We start from the raw sequence: 16,186 nt of genomic DNA on the forward strand, positions 1-16,186 counted from the left end.
ATATCGTGGCACCAAATGGCCTTGCACTATGCCAGACCCGCTAGACCACTCGACCACCTAGGCTCGACAAAAATCAAGCTTTGAGTGGCCGAGTGTTACCTTTCCTCGTCAGTTTTAATCTAGCGTCGTAACACAGTACATGATATATAAGGCATGAAGATGGAATATTACAGATCAGCTGAATTATCTATCGAAGAGGATCTACGATAGATAATGTATATATATAAGTACGTCTGAAACAGTGACAACTCTACGACAGATTTTATCCATTGGATCACCAGTGATGGTGATACAAGGCTAAAAACACACTCTGTATACATAATTTGTCTAAATAACAGCCCAACAATGTTAGATCTGTAAATATATATATAATATATTATATTACTGTGGATAAATTTATGTTCGAGGATACCAATTTTTGTAGATTGAGGAACTAAAGGCTCTAAAGAGCCTGTGTTGCTCACAAACATCTTTAACAATAGCCACTTTTTAGTAAAAAATCCTCATTAAAGGAAAATAGTTCTATTAATATATAACTGACTATTTCAGTCATTTTAACGTAGTTGTAGTACTTATCCTGCTGATCATTTTCTGTTTTAAAGTTTCTTTATATCTATTATATATTTTTAGGATAATAGGCAAAAAACACAAAAAAATGGTAAAAATCATCATTAAAGGGCAATAACTTAATTAATTAAAAATTTTGGTATTGCAAAACTTATTTGAAGATCTTGTCTTGCTGATCATTTTTGCTATCTAAAGTTTCTATGTATCTATTATAGTTTTCAAGATAATAAGAAAAATTAAAAAATGAAAAATCGTCATTAAAGGGCAATAACTTCAATAAGGAGTCGACTAATAATTTAGGTCTTGATGACTTATTTGTAGATTTTGTCTTGCTGATCATTTTTGCCATTAGAAATTTCTATATTTCTATATTAATTTCGATATAATAGCCAAAAAAGAAAAAAAATGGCAAAATTCGTCGTTTAAGGGCACTATAAGATCAGATTATTTTCCACTGTCATATTGTGTCCTAGTTCTTTGAAATTTGATCTTTATATATAAGACTCAAATCAGCATTTGAATTCATTTGATAAAGAATGAATTCAAGTTAGGAGCTTTAACATACCTTAAAGCTTTCATGATCATCTCCAAATTATTTGTGTCCATGAAGTTGAAAGATGTTTGTTGAACGACTGAAGCTCTGTTTCATTTTTTAGCTTCAATCTCTTTTAATCATATTGTGACCGTGACCTTTGATATCTGTCAAGAAATCATATAGGGTTTAAGCTCTCCTATATAATGGCCAAGTATTGACTAGTGTTTGATGAAGCTTAGATGCACACTAAAAAGGACCCACTGACACAGGACAGACAAAATTGGAAGAATGTATTACCATATTTCCTAAACAACTTTTAGGGGAAAATATATAATAAAACTGTTAACACAGAGATATGTCTCGCCTATTTGTTATTTTGATAATGCAAATGTTGAAATTAAAATAGCAATACTTTAACATGTAAGTTATGCAAATATTCAAAGTCAATGAACCATGACTGAAGGTACAGGGCTGAACAATCTCCATGGAAATGAGATGTGCAAATGATGTGCCAATGCTAATACAACTGCAAACCAAATACCATTGACTTTTCATAAGTCGTTCCCTTTAAACAAACCTAAACACAAACATTAACTTGTAAACTATGTAAAAGTTTCAAAGTCAATGAACCATAATAAAGGGGTGGGGTTATATAATCTCCATGGAAATGAAACTTGCAAATGCCAATACATTTGCATACCGAATATCATTGACTTAACATTAGTGATTCATCTTAAACTGACCTAATCACTAACTAATACATGTAAACTAAGCAAAAGTTTCAAAGTCAATAGACCATGAATGAGGGGTAAGGACCAAATATTCTCCATGGAAATGAGATGTGCTAATGCTTATACAACTGCATACCAGTTATCATTGACCTACCACTAACAGTTCCCCTTAAACTGACCTAATCACAAACTAATACATGAAAACTAAGCAAAAGTTTCAAAGTCAATAAACCATGAATGAGGAGGCGGGCCCAATAATCTCCATGGAAATGAGATATGCCAATGCTTATACAACTGCATATCAAATATCATTGACCTACCACTAGTGGTTCCCCATAAACTGACCTAATCACAAACTAATACATGAAAACTAAGCAAAGTTTCAAAGTCAACAGACCTTGACTGAGGGGGTGGGTTTAAATAATCCCCCTGGTAATGAAATGTGCCATTGCTAATACAACTGCATACCAAATATCATTGACCTACCACTAGTGGTTCCCCATAAACTGACCTAATCACAAACTAATACATGTAAACTAAGCAAAGTTTCAAAGTCAATAGACCTTGACTGAGGAGGCGGGCCAAATAATCTCCATGGTAATGAGATGTGCCAATGCTAATACAACTGCATACCAAATCTCATTGACCTACCACTAGTGGTTCACCATAAACTAGACCTAATCACAAACTAATACATTGTTGACGCCGCTGCTGGAAACAGCATATTTATGTCCCCATACCTATGTCCCGCTTTTTGACTCCGTAAAGGCGACACAATAAAGGTAAAAATCTATTAAGTCAATTCAAGTTGTCAAAAGCACTCATTTAATAAATCAATTACTTTAACAGTTTAATCCAGCACAGATTAGTGGTAAACCATGAAATCTGCAATTTCGAAATTTTTCATATCAACATAAATTATTGAAAAGAAAAGTACACTTGAGTCTTTAAAAGAAAAGGATCATGAGAAAGTTTTTGTATTTCTCATTTCAAACTTAGGATATTGTATAAAAATAATATCTTTTAAGAAAAATGCAATACTCCAGAGACTTTTATTAGGATAATAATATTTAAGAATTGAATGCTTCTTTTTATAGTTTTATTTGGGTGTAAAAGCATTGAAGATGCACATTTTGTATGAAGCATATAAATGCTTCATATCAAAAATGTGAACACAACCCTATAAAATTATAATTAGAATCATTCAATTATTATAATTACATTTTTACGCTACAACCATGGAATTAAGAGTTATATCAAGCTTTTTGTTTGTTTTTCAATGCATCATTTTAACATTGTCACTGATAGAACATGCAGTAATAGCTGTTGTATTTTATACAGAAATAATATATGATATTGGAGTGCCTTGCAATTTTTTCAGCCAATCAAAATTACAGATTCTAATGAAACATACATGTAATGTAATTATAAGAATGTAAAAAGTGGCAATTATATGCATCCAACATTGTTTTTCAAACTGGGGTTAGTCATCAAGGCTTTATTTCATTTTACTTTCAAATATTTTCTGTAGAAACAAAAAATAAGCAAATGAGCTGGGCATTTTTTTTTTTTCATGATTTATCTGGCAATTGAACATGTAAGCAATTCCATTCTCAATTTTAAATCAAATTTAGAAAAAGACACTGATTTTGTTCCTCATTTGGTGTATTGATCAAATGATCTGTGATTAGTATATATAACATGATGTACCATACATTTAATTTTAATTTGGAAAAAATAAATACCCTGCAACACTTCATTTTTTGGTGTTACAAAGACAATCTGATTATATCTCTTCAGGGTCCACAAACACCACAAATAAATGTAGCCTTTCAAAATCTGAAAATTAAATTTCCAATATTTGCTACCATAGCATAAAATTTATGATAAACATAGCACTGTTATGCAGTGACATTTAAAGATAATTTACTTAAATTTGCTAAAGTCAATTAATCATGAAAATACTTTATTAGATCTACAGAGATTGTGAATTCATCCCCTTTTAAATATTGTTGGAACTTTGCAGTATCTAAGGAATTCTAAACGGAAAAAGAATCAATATGTGCAATGTTATCCTTTACTCTAGGGCTTGTATAATTAACTTAATCTTACGAATTACATTTTAATCTGATATTACTAATATTTTCTTGTTCTTCAGTGTAATTTTTAGATTACTAGAAAAGAAGAGATAGAAGCTGAACATTTCTAAAGATTCTCCAAAGTTGATTAATTTTGACACAGAGTATTTAAAACATCAGAGGTATTTTCCAATATGCTATATGCTATGCAATTCATGAATCTTTTATTGTTCAAAGATGCATATGTATATAATCTTTATTATAGCTTAAAAAAAATAAAATAAACAGTTTAAAATGAAACAGTCAGAAACTACTAAATTTTATGTTGATAACTCAAGAAATAAGCCATGTGGTGGAAGCATGATCTTTTGCTCTAATACTTTGAGAATTTATCCAGGAACTGGTACATTCACTAAATTAATAAAGCCTGCAAAATCATCGTTAATGTTATCCAAATAAACCTTAAATATTGGGAATGGATGTTTCTTTTCTAAAAAAACATGATAACAATATTTTTTTGTTTATACAAATGATGACTTAAAATTAAATTGTTAGAAAACTACAGTATCATAAAATAGTGTTTTTAAAATAGTGATAGTAATATAACAGAGTAAAGTATATTGTCATTGGTTGCTGTCTATCAAAATTGTTTGTTGTTTTGTACAATAATCGTTGGTTTTCATGTTTAAATTGTTTTACATTTTGTCATGTTGGGGCCTTATTCTAGTTTAGTAAGTATTGGTTTTGCTCATTGCTGAAGGTCCGACAGTTAAATATAGCTGCTTACATGTAGGTCAGTTGGTCCCTGGAAAATAGTTGTTTCATTGGCATTCATGCCACATCTTCTTTTTTTCATTATTCAACAGGTAAACTAAGTATAAACCCTTTTAGAATTACTGCATACAGAAAACAAGATATTCACAAATAGGCAGCTTTCTATTCAATTTCTCTATTTGATCTGATATTTACCATTATATATAAAAAAAAAAAATATCCCATCCTTCAATATAATAGTAGTAAGTCAAAATATAGCTATGTCCACAAAAGGATGCAGGACCAGATGAATAGGTGGGTTTGAAGAGATTGAGGCCTAAAATGAATGAACAGTGAACAAAGGAGTTGGTGCTGTGATTTGAAAGCAAGCACATAAAAAAAATGCTTCATTTAAATTTGTATCAATTTTTAGGAACTACTGTTTGGGTCTGTTCTACCAAAACTGTATCATGTGTATTGTGTTATTGCATAGAATTTGTATTGCAAAGGCAATACATGTATCATCACTATAGCATTCAATCTAACAAAATAATTAAATAAAGAAGCGATGTTGGTTTGTTTATAAAAAAGCAGATCTGGGTATATGTCAATGAGACAGAAGCTATACATTAACAAGCTTTAAATTGTCTATGAAAGTTGTGAGTAAATTAAATCAGCCATAAACACCAAATTCTCCAACAAAAAAATTTTAAATTTAGATATGACATTAGAAAACCACTGACAGGGTTAACCATTAATTTGAGTGATTGATTGGTGTTTAACACCGTTTTCAGCTCTATTGTGCTATTTCGTGGCGTCACCCTGTTTTTATTGGTGGAAGAAGCTGAAGTCCACGGAGAGAAGCACTCAGTTGGAATATTGACAATCCTAGTCAATTAAGATTGGATTTGAGCTCCCCTGTGGGATTTGAACTCACAACCTCAGTGTTGGTAAGCTAGTGATACATTAGTTTGACTACTTAGACCATTCGGCCATCGACCCCCACCCCCCATAGTATTTTTAAAACTCAAACCTCCATCTTTATATCTTGATCTGTGAACTTACAAAAGGTGTATAAACAAACATACAATAAAACGATTGTACCAGGGAATTCTTTATATGATCATGATGAAAATAAAAAAATAAAAATGCCCTTTTAAAAAATATTATGAACAAAAAATATATTTTCAAAACCATCAAATACTATAAAAAAAACAAAACGAATAAATTTTCTTTTCTTTTAAATTTGATAGCATTTTTAAGTATTGTAAATGGATAGTGTAATAATAAAACAACAAAGACAAACTGCTTTGAATATAAAATTTACTCAATTATCATTATTAAAAAATAAAGAATGTGTCTGAGGACACTAATCACGCTCAAAGCTTGCTTATAAAATGTGAAAATACTTTTGGGACAGAAGGACGGACAGAAAGATAGACGGATGGATGGATGGACAGAAGGACCGAAGGACTGTCAAGGGTTACACTTAATGCCCCCTTTGCCTAACTGCTGGGGCATAAAAATAAAAGAATGTGTCTGAGGACATGAATGCCCCCACTCAAGCTTGCTTATAATATGTGGAAATACTTTTGGGACGGACGGACAATGGACGGACGGAATGACAGACAGAAGGAAGGTTGGCCATACAAGGGTAACACTTAATGCCCTCTTCGCCTAGCAGCCGGGGCATAAAAATCAGAAATAAATTAAATTATTTGACATATCTTGGGACAAACTCAAATACTTAAGAGATAAGATATACATGATTCATTCGGAAAGTTTGCAAGCAATCATTATATAATCCTTGAAACTGTAACTGTGCTCATCTTCTTATGGTAGTAGTCTTGTTTATCCATACAATGACTTTACTACAATTTGATATGATAAGGGGAGATGTGACTACAACCAAACAAAACAATTAAAAAAAAAACACATTAACAAACTGTCTTCAACAACATACAAATGTCCATGATAAATGTGAAACTCTAAATCACCCAAAGCTTAACACTTTGTAAATAATTCTTTAAACTGGAGCTCAATATTAAAATTTTTACTTAGGACAACTTTGCTTAATAACATAAGATTCTTATACTGTTCTTTGGTACTTGGGTCTACTTGACTATTTCATTTTAATTTTGTTATTTTTATACAAATTGTTGTGTAAAAAGTATTATATTACAAGCAATGATTTTAAAAATATCAGGGGAATTTTATTTTATTGATTAAGATATTAAGTTTTCCTTACTTCACCTAATATTATCAGCTTAATTTTGATATCATCATTAGTTCCTAAAACATTACTACAGCAAATATATTTCAAATTACATATATACCGGTATATATATTTGGTATCTCTAGAGGGAGATATATTTGCCTGTAATCTACCCTAAGGGAGATTATATATAGCATCTTGTTTCCCTAATGAACAAAGGAAGAATTTTACAGTAGCTTGGTAAAGTAAGATAAGTGGTTAGGATACAATAATTGTGGGGTTTTATCATAATCATAACTGACCTCTCATTTTTTTTTATTCAAATGCAGTAATTACAAAGATTTCTACTTTTCAATAATACCAGTAATTTCTGTGTAAAATTTCACAAACTCAAAGTTTTCTGTTTTGCCCAACAGTAAAAATTACTGGAAATATTGAGAAAACACTGCATAAGATAAACAATAGGAAAATGACTAATATTATCCTGAGGAAAAGATACAAGGAAGAGTACCGTAATGTGAACAGACCGGCAAGATTTCCAGTCATCACTGACAAGCCTGACTCTCACAAGCCTTGAACAGACCGGCAAGATTTCCAGTCATCACTGACAAGCATGACAAGCCTGACTCTCACAAGCCTTGAACAGACCGGCAAGATTTCCAGTCATCACTGACAAGCCTGACTCTCACAAGCCTTGAACAGACTGGCAAGATTTCCAGTCATCACTGACAAGCCTGACTCTCACAAGCCTTGAACAGACTGGCAAGATTTCCAGTCATCACTGACAAGCCTGACTCTCACAAGCCTTGAACAGACTGGCAAGATTTCCAGTCATCACTGACAAGCCTGACTCTCACAAGCCTTGAACAGACTGGCAAGATTTCCAGTCATCACTGACAAGCCTGACTCTCACAAGCCTTGAACAGACTGGCAAGATTTCCAGTCATCACTGACAAGCCTGACTCTCACAAGCCTTGAACAGACTGGCAAAATTTCCTGTCATCACTGACAAGCCTGACTCTCACAAGCCTTGAACAGACCGGCAAGATTTCCAGTCATCACTGACAAGCCTGACTCTCACAAGCCTTGAACAGACTGGCAAGATTTCCAGTCATCACTGACCAGCCTGACTCTCACAAGCCTTGAACAGACGGGCAAGATTGTCAAAGTCTGACTCTCACAAGCCTCATCAGACACTGGTAGACTGACCTCTGAATCAGATTCTTGATACTTAAATTTTAAAAACATTTGTAAAATTGTTTCCATTTCATACTTCATACAAAAAATCTTATGATAGGCAAAAATATTCAAAGATAGATAACTCTTTTTTGTCTAACATACCACATAAATGTCTCATCCCTATCTGTCAAAAAAACAAACAACACCTCTCAGTGTTTTTTTCTTATTTTAATTTTGTTTTTGTGTCTATCCTAACTGCTTTCATGCAAATCATGACATGCATAAGGTAAAATCAATTTGGCTAATAGTCAGTTGTGTGACTGCTACAATCAGGTGCACAGCAAGTTTTCTCCTTAAACCATGACTAAAAAAATTTGACTTTGAAGAAAACTTCTGATATAGCTACACACTATCATATTACTTCTGACAATATCTGTGATTACCTGTTTTTGTAAGACAAATTTGTCTTAACTGAATTTAATAAACATTTGTGATGTGTAAAATGCATGCTTTCATTAGTGGCATTGATATTTAAGCTTTTATATGTAGCAATGTAAACTTTTTTGTGTTACTTTTTTAACATTTCTTTTACAGCTTAAGTATTTCCTAAAGAGTATCTTGCCTTATTTCTTTCTTCCTTCTAAGAAACATTTTTCATCATGAAAAATCAAAACATTTCAAAATACAACCTGTAATTCACTTAAACTTTTTGCCCAGAACTCTGAAAGTGACTTTTTCTGGATAAACTTCTTTATATATTTTCATCCAGAATCATTACAGTAATCAATGTTTAAATTTAGATATTGCAATCAGTTTAAATCCTTTTGTGTTCCTCACTCTTCAGACGGAAAATATAACTGTTGACACTGAGATATATCTTGCCTGAGTTTAATTTCAATGGTATGATGCAAAAGTTGAAATTCAAAGACTATCTGTACACCAGGCAAAATGAAAGGATGACCATCATAAATTCAGTACAGTAAAGGTAAACTTAGCAAACTTAGTACAATAAAAGACAAAGCCATAAATAAGCTTACTTACATACTCTGAAGCTTAATAATCATAAACAATATATAACCAATTCCTCATCATAACTGTTAATCTAGGAACTTTTGCATTCATTTATTATTGAGATTGAATTAAACAATGGACAAAAACATGAGATTAATTATTGCAATCTCAGAAAATGCATACACATACTGCTATCAAATAATCTTCAAGAAAATGAAATATGCAAATGATTAAATAAATGCTAAACCAACTGCATACCAATATCATTGACTACCCATTAGTAGTTCCCTTTAAAGTGACCTAATTACAAACTTAAACATGTAAATTAAGCAAAACTTTCAATGTCAATGTACAATGACTGAGGAGGTGGGGCTAAATATTCTCCATGAAAATGAGATATGGCAATGCTTATACAACTACATACGATTTGCACTCATTGTCCTTCTAAGCATACCTCAACTTGTACCAATGTAAAGAAAACAGGAAGTAGGTTTTTAACAGATAACAGTTTTTATAAGTTACAAGTTATCACTGTCAAGCTTAGACCAGATATGAAGTCATTCTGTTTAGGAGTACTGGAGAAATGTTTGCCAAAAGTATAAAGTTCATTCAACATATTAAAAATTCTAAGTATCTACAAACAGGAATAAACTGTCACTAGAAATTTCAACAAACTATACAGTCTTTAACAAACTATACAGTCTTTAACAAACTATACAGTCTTCAACAAACTATGGATTTTTGATATTACTACTCAAATACATATATGGTACATACCTTGGACACATTTGCCATAACCACCACAGTTGCGTTTACAGTTTCCATGACCAGGACAGAATAAGTACCAGTTCACAACATATTCATCTCGTACCATCTTTTTATCTAACAGTTTTCTTTTCCTTTGTCCTTCTTCTGTCAACTCAAAATAATCATCCAATCTATTTCGATCATGTATAAAATTTCCTCTTTTCCAGCTACCCTGGTCTACAGCTGAATCCTGCCTTTTTAACACAACAAGATCCTTTTTAACATGTCTCTTTCCTTTGTTTAAGTAAATCCCTCTAATTTTATAATGTTTAGCAAAAAACTTATGAATACCTTTGCCCACTTCACACTTAACAGTTTCAACACAACCCTTTCGTTTTGATATTTTTGTATCATTCAATGGCTTTTTAAAAACACCATCTTGTTCTCTTGTTTTAACAATACCATGATGTTCACTCCTTTTAAAAGCACCCTGTTGTTTTTGTATTGTGCTAAATGAACTAAAAGGTCTGAAAGGAACAGACTTCATTTTAAATTCTCCCATTTTCCTGTAGGACTTTGGAAGAATAATTTTGTCTGTTAATGAATCTGAATCAATGTCATAAATACTAATATCTTTTTTAACAGGGTTTTCATCTTCTGATTCAGAATAATGAACCATTTCATTACTGTCACTTAAATCAGCCTGAACACCAACAGATTCTTGACTTACTAAATTGTCATTACTATTTTCTTCTGCATTATCATCTAAATCATTGACATTTTCATCTAATATTTCATCAATATATAATATACTATCAGAATTACCCATACTTTCAATTCCATTACTCCATGATAAGTGCTTCTGTTGGATTTCTATTGATTGAATCCCTTGTGCATCATTAATAATTATTGAATCATTCAAAATGTTTTGATTGGTGGACAAATGATTCATATTGTTTCTATCAATAACTGTTTCATTCAAAATGATCTGATTAGATGATGGTGTCATAATACTACTACCAATTACTGATTCATTTGAAATGGTCAGGTTCGAAGGAGACTGATTCACATTACTAACAATCACCGATTCATCCAAAACAATCTGATTGGATAACTGATTCAAATGACTAACTACTGATTCATTTGATTCAATATGATTAGATGTTTGATTCATATTATTAATATCCATCACTAAACCATTTAAAACAAGATGTGTTTGTGGTTCACTTTGATTTGATAAATCAACAGAATTTACGGAAGAATCTGAAAATCCACTTTGCTTATTGACTTGATCACAATACATTTTTTGTATCAACTGTATTTCAGCTTCTTCAACGCTAGGTATATTTTCAATTTCAGGAAGATCTAACGACTCTGTGTTTGTAAAATCTAAAGAATTTTCCTTTTCAATGTTCATTTTTGGAGGTGACAAAATTTTCACTGCCTCATACATCTGAGAATTCATACTCTGTTCTTCCTCAGTGTTAGTTTGTTCAACAGTTGTTTGTTCAACAGTGCTACCATTGTAGTCATCAAAATTTGAAGGAAATATCTCATTTCCTTTCAAGCTGTGCCTAACCATAACTCCAATAAACTTTCTGTGATGTTTTGACTTTTTCTTGCGTGGTTTAGGAAATTGTTTTGAGTATTTCTGTAAGACACTGCTGGCAATGTCCAAATGTCGCTTTTCCTGATTAAATTAGAAATTGATGTAATATTGAATTACCATTTAAAAAAGACGCTAACACAAGATATCTTGATTTCAATTTTATTCTTTACCCTCTCTTATCAAACAATCAAAACTGTCAAGTTTTATTAAATGGCATTTACCATAAAAGTGTAATAAAACTAAGTTTAAGTTTGACATGTTCTAGTCCAAAGCTAGCAGAATCAACGTCAAACTTGTGGAACAGTCTGTTCAGGTAATCTGGAGGACTACCAGTAATTAAAACCTTAAATAGCCTATAATAATTATTGTTAACACAATGATTCAATTTTATACGTTTTATTTATCTTTTTTATTTCTGGGTTTGCATTTTGGAAATTTATAATGCCCTGGCAATACAAAATCAAAATGATCGAATTCATGGTTGGCACGATTGGAAGAGCCGTATGCATAATTTCAAATCATGTTTTAGTCTTCCATTGAGGCAGGTGGTGGACAAAAAAACCCTAGATATAGCACTTTTGCATATAGTTACATTATTGCAGTTCTTTAAAAAGATAAGCATTTTTTTCAGTAGAAAAAAAAGCTAAATGTGTGTCTATTTCAAATATTCACTTAATCAGCATAATATATTCTTTAAAATTGCATGATACAAGTTCATTGTTTCAAATTTTAAGTTTTTATTTTTGCATTACAAAATTACAGGAATGGATCTTATGAAATGTATTGTTTGCAAGGAAGTCGGATGAACTTGTAGATCAGACTCAGAGTCTCAAATTCTAATATGAGTAGAATGTTAATATCATTGACTACCTATTTATATCCACCTTGTTCAGGCTAATATATTTTTCTGGTGGGCTGGTAGATTTCTTGATGAACTAGTCCTGCTGGCTATTACAACTACTAGCTTTAATACTATACTGACTATTTTACATAATACTTCATGCATACACACAATGTTATCACAAATTCAACAAAAATGAACCTTCAGACTGGAAAATATGATGCCCTCCACTATCAAAGTCCGGGCATGAAAATATTCTGTTGTGTGCCTTAACACTTCAGTACAGACCTTTTCATGAAAATAATGACATAAAAAACTGAAGCAAAATACTGCATCATAGATATGCCTCTCTTAACCAAACATTGAATATAAGCTAACATACAGAAAACTTTGAAACTAACTGCAATAAAAATAAATAAAACATGTGGTCAGGTTTATTCAGGATTTATTAGTTGCTTATTTTGACTACCTGGTTTAGAACAAGAGGCAGATAAAAAAAAAGTGTAATAATGAAGATGACAAGATGGTTAAATGATGGATTGTGATTTTTATATTTTAACAAATCTGCAACTAAAGATAAGGGGTAAATGTAAATAGGAGAAAGATCTAGGGAACAGTAAGTGATGATAGATATTTAATTAAGTAATATGTAGCATCGTTCAACATTAGATTCACATTAATGTATTTTAATTGGAAAATGTGTCAGACAATGAGTCTGATGTACACATTAACAGTTAAATCAAGGTCTCAAGAGTCAAGTAGGTATGACTGACATTCATCAATGAAGATTATTTCTACAGTAGAAATTTCATTTTTCAAACACCTTTGACATAATCAAAATCTCTGCAACAATGGTTCAGAAGCATAGAACTTACACAAGGACCAAACAATGTTTATATTGGTTACTGGTTATTTTTGTTCTAGAAATCAAAGAACTACTTTACATGCTCTGAACAAATAATGCAAATATTTAAATTGAATGAGGCCTACCAAGTACCAATATTAATTGTTGCATGTAATTTTGATGGATAATGCAATTGCCTTTTTTTATCTAGAATTACTTTAAATCAGTTCCTATAAATTAAACTACATTTGTAATTATATCAATATCGAATCTATTTGTACAGACAACCTGTCATTTCCCTTTTGCTGAAAATAAATTTTGGGTTTTCTTTATTCCATTACATATAACTAAAGAAAATGACAACCATGCCTTGATCTAGCAAATGTCAATAGACAAAAGTGAATGTCAAGTCAGGGCAACAGCTTAGCATTCTAGCTAAAAATTCAACATCAAGCAACTTAATTAACACTAGTTAATCATTTCAACTATAACAATAATAACTGAACTAAGAAACATTAAACTTTACCTTCACAATTACATGGGCTATCTGTAGCAAATTGTATAAGTGTCATATATCAGATTATCATTATACCTCATTTGATTGTTCTTAGCTTAAAGATTGTTACAAATTATACATGAATATTTACACCATTATCTTTTTCTCTTTTACAAATCATTTAACAATCTGTAATCTATCAAAATTCAAATGACATGTGCTTCATGACATTCTCAGTCAATTATTGGCTTTTGAAAAATTACCTGATCAAAGTTCATTAGTGGTGACTTCATTAAAGTCATAAGCTGAACTGATCATACAAAAAGATCAGCAGTGGATGATTTATCAGAAGTAAAATGTTATAAGATGTAAACAACTATAGGTCACCGTACGTTCTTCAACAATAAGAAAATAAATGGAGAATGTGTCCATGGGACACAGATGATCCTCTGCTTGAATATAACATTATAAAAGGACATAACTCAAGAACGGTAAAAGTGATGCCACCCAAAATCAAACTTGATCTGAGTTTCATGGTAATAAAAATTGTGTATAAGTTTCACATTTGGTTGAATCAAACTAAAGTTAGAGAACGGAAACTAATTTTGGGACATACAAACGGACGTACGGACGGACAATGGTAACACTTAATGCCCCCTTCGCTACGAGCCGGACATAAAAAACCAAACTGTATAGAAAGCTATACCCATACCATAAACTAAGCTATATATAATTATAATCTGTTTCAGAGTAACAGAGTTCTTTTTTTTTTTCTTTTTTTTACTAATAAAAAATAAGGTGAAATTACTCTAGAATGACATAAGTTAACTGTGTCAAATATCAACCCAACACTATATGATGACACCTTGCATTGTATATACATAAAAGTATTTTGTTTATGCATTCTCATAGTGCATGTATTGAGCAAACTTGAAATTTGGGCATATCTAGTAAAAAACCCCAATCTGAAATGCACTAAATTCAAATTCAAATGATTAATTGTTTTAGCATTGTGTAAATTATTGAACAGGAATAAAAGAGATAAGGTAAAATAAGAACTATTACTTGGTCCCTGGAATTTAAAAAAACCTGTAAAATTAATCAATCCTTTCAAAATTATGGTGAAATTATTGCTAAATGAATAGATGGTATATCCAGTCACTTGAGTGATGAAATACCATTTGAAATATAGTTTTGGTAAAAAGATGTGGTGCTCACTAATTTATACCCCTGCTCTTTCTTTTGAGTGTAAGGAAATGCATATACCAAACAATATGGAAACAGACTATAGAAGAAAGATAGGCACACTACTGTTTAGTAAAATGCGCTGAAAATTTCATTATGTAGAGAAAATAGGACAAAGATAAAAATCTGGAAATGTGTCACAGTATATCTTATAAATATGAAGCTTGGTACTAAATATTAAAAGATGCACTGATTTGTAGTTACAAATCTAGGTCAATATACCTTATGTCCTGAAAGTGAGTTAAACGTTTGCAAAGAACTGAATTTTCAAAGAATTTCTTTGTGTGAAAATTGTGATTTTTCACTTTGATATGTTTGAAAAGCAGATTCACAAAATTTTCAAAACTGCAGAAAATAAATATCATATGGTACCTTGAAAAAATCAAATCATATATACAAAAGTGTCTCAGCCACCTTTGAAGTGGGGTTATAAAAAGGTCAGTGTTTTCCCTAGGCTATTCAACATGTTCAAGCATTGCGGTACGGCTACGCATAAATTTCGACCGCCATGCTTTCATCATTGCCGCAATGCATCCCGCTATGTGTGAAAATTATAACTGTGTAAAATATTTATTATCGATATTTTGAAAGTGAAGTGACAAGTGACAACACTCCACATGTGTTTTAAACTCATCCGACTGATAATTGTATGCATCACGTCGCGCGTGCCGGGATTTTACAACCTTCTTGATTAGTTGGTTATATATCATAACTTCGGTTACATGTTTGAAGTTGCCAGTTAGCTGATAAATAAATAGTCAGATTAATCTCCAATGCATATCTTTCTGTGCTTAATACAAAAATTAACCTTTTCCAGTATAAATTTCACCTTTAAAACGGGTGTTTGACATCATGATTTTACTGTGATCATTAAAAAGTAGAAATTTAAAATTTGGTATAGTCTCTGGTATTATAAAATAAAACTAACGTAATTTCACCGAGAATGGACAAAACTTTTGTTTTAATAAAGTTTCACAGTTTTTTCATCAGCTATATTTACATCGATGAATTATTTTTTGATTGGTCACAACAATCAGTTATTTTTAGATTAGTCGCGGTTGATTGATTATATCAAAGAATACACATCACCGCCACCGGGCCGAGCAAAAGACGTGTCTTATGAAATATTTAAAAGATTTGAAAGAAAAACTTTCAAAACATACGTAGTTATTTACGGAAATATTGTTTTTAATAAACTTGTGTTGTTCTATTTTTATTTCAAATTTCAATGGGTCACATGAAGCTTAAGTGTAGCGGATTCATTTGCCGTTTTTTACACAAGTGGGGCTAAATTTCTTTCACTTCGGCAAGATAGGATTTTTACAATTATGAAGC

General features: G+C 31.5%; 1 protein-coding gene across 2 annotated transcripts in view; it reads right to left on the reverse strand.

The window, feature by feature from the left end:
• LOC127732671 (gephyrin-like) overlaps positions 1 to 16,186 on the reverse strand; it is a 126,912-nt gene that overhangs the window by 90,991 nt on the left and 19,735 nt on the right. The window contains exon 8 of one of the 2 annotated variants that reach the window (XM_052241834.1): positions 9,847 to 11,506. The exons of the other annotated variant lie outside the window; for it this stretch is intronic. Within the exon in view, the coding sequence (XP_052097794.1) occupies positions 9,847 to 11,506 (1,660 nt within the window). The remainder of the gene's footprint in view (positions 1 to 9,846; positions 11,507 to 16,186) is intronic. 2 annotated transcript variants of the gene reach the window in all.

The sequence above is a fragment of the Mytilus californianus genome, unplaced genomic scaffold (genome assembly GCF_021869535.1).
Source record: "Mytilus californianus isolate M0D057914Y unplaced genomic scaffold, xbMytCali1.0.p SCAF_26, whole genome shotgun sequence".
Classification (NCBI taxonomy): Eukaryota; Metazoa; Mollusca; class Bivalvia; order Mytilida; family Mytilidae; genus Mytilus; species Mytilus californianus.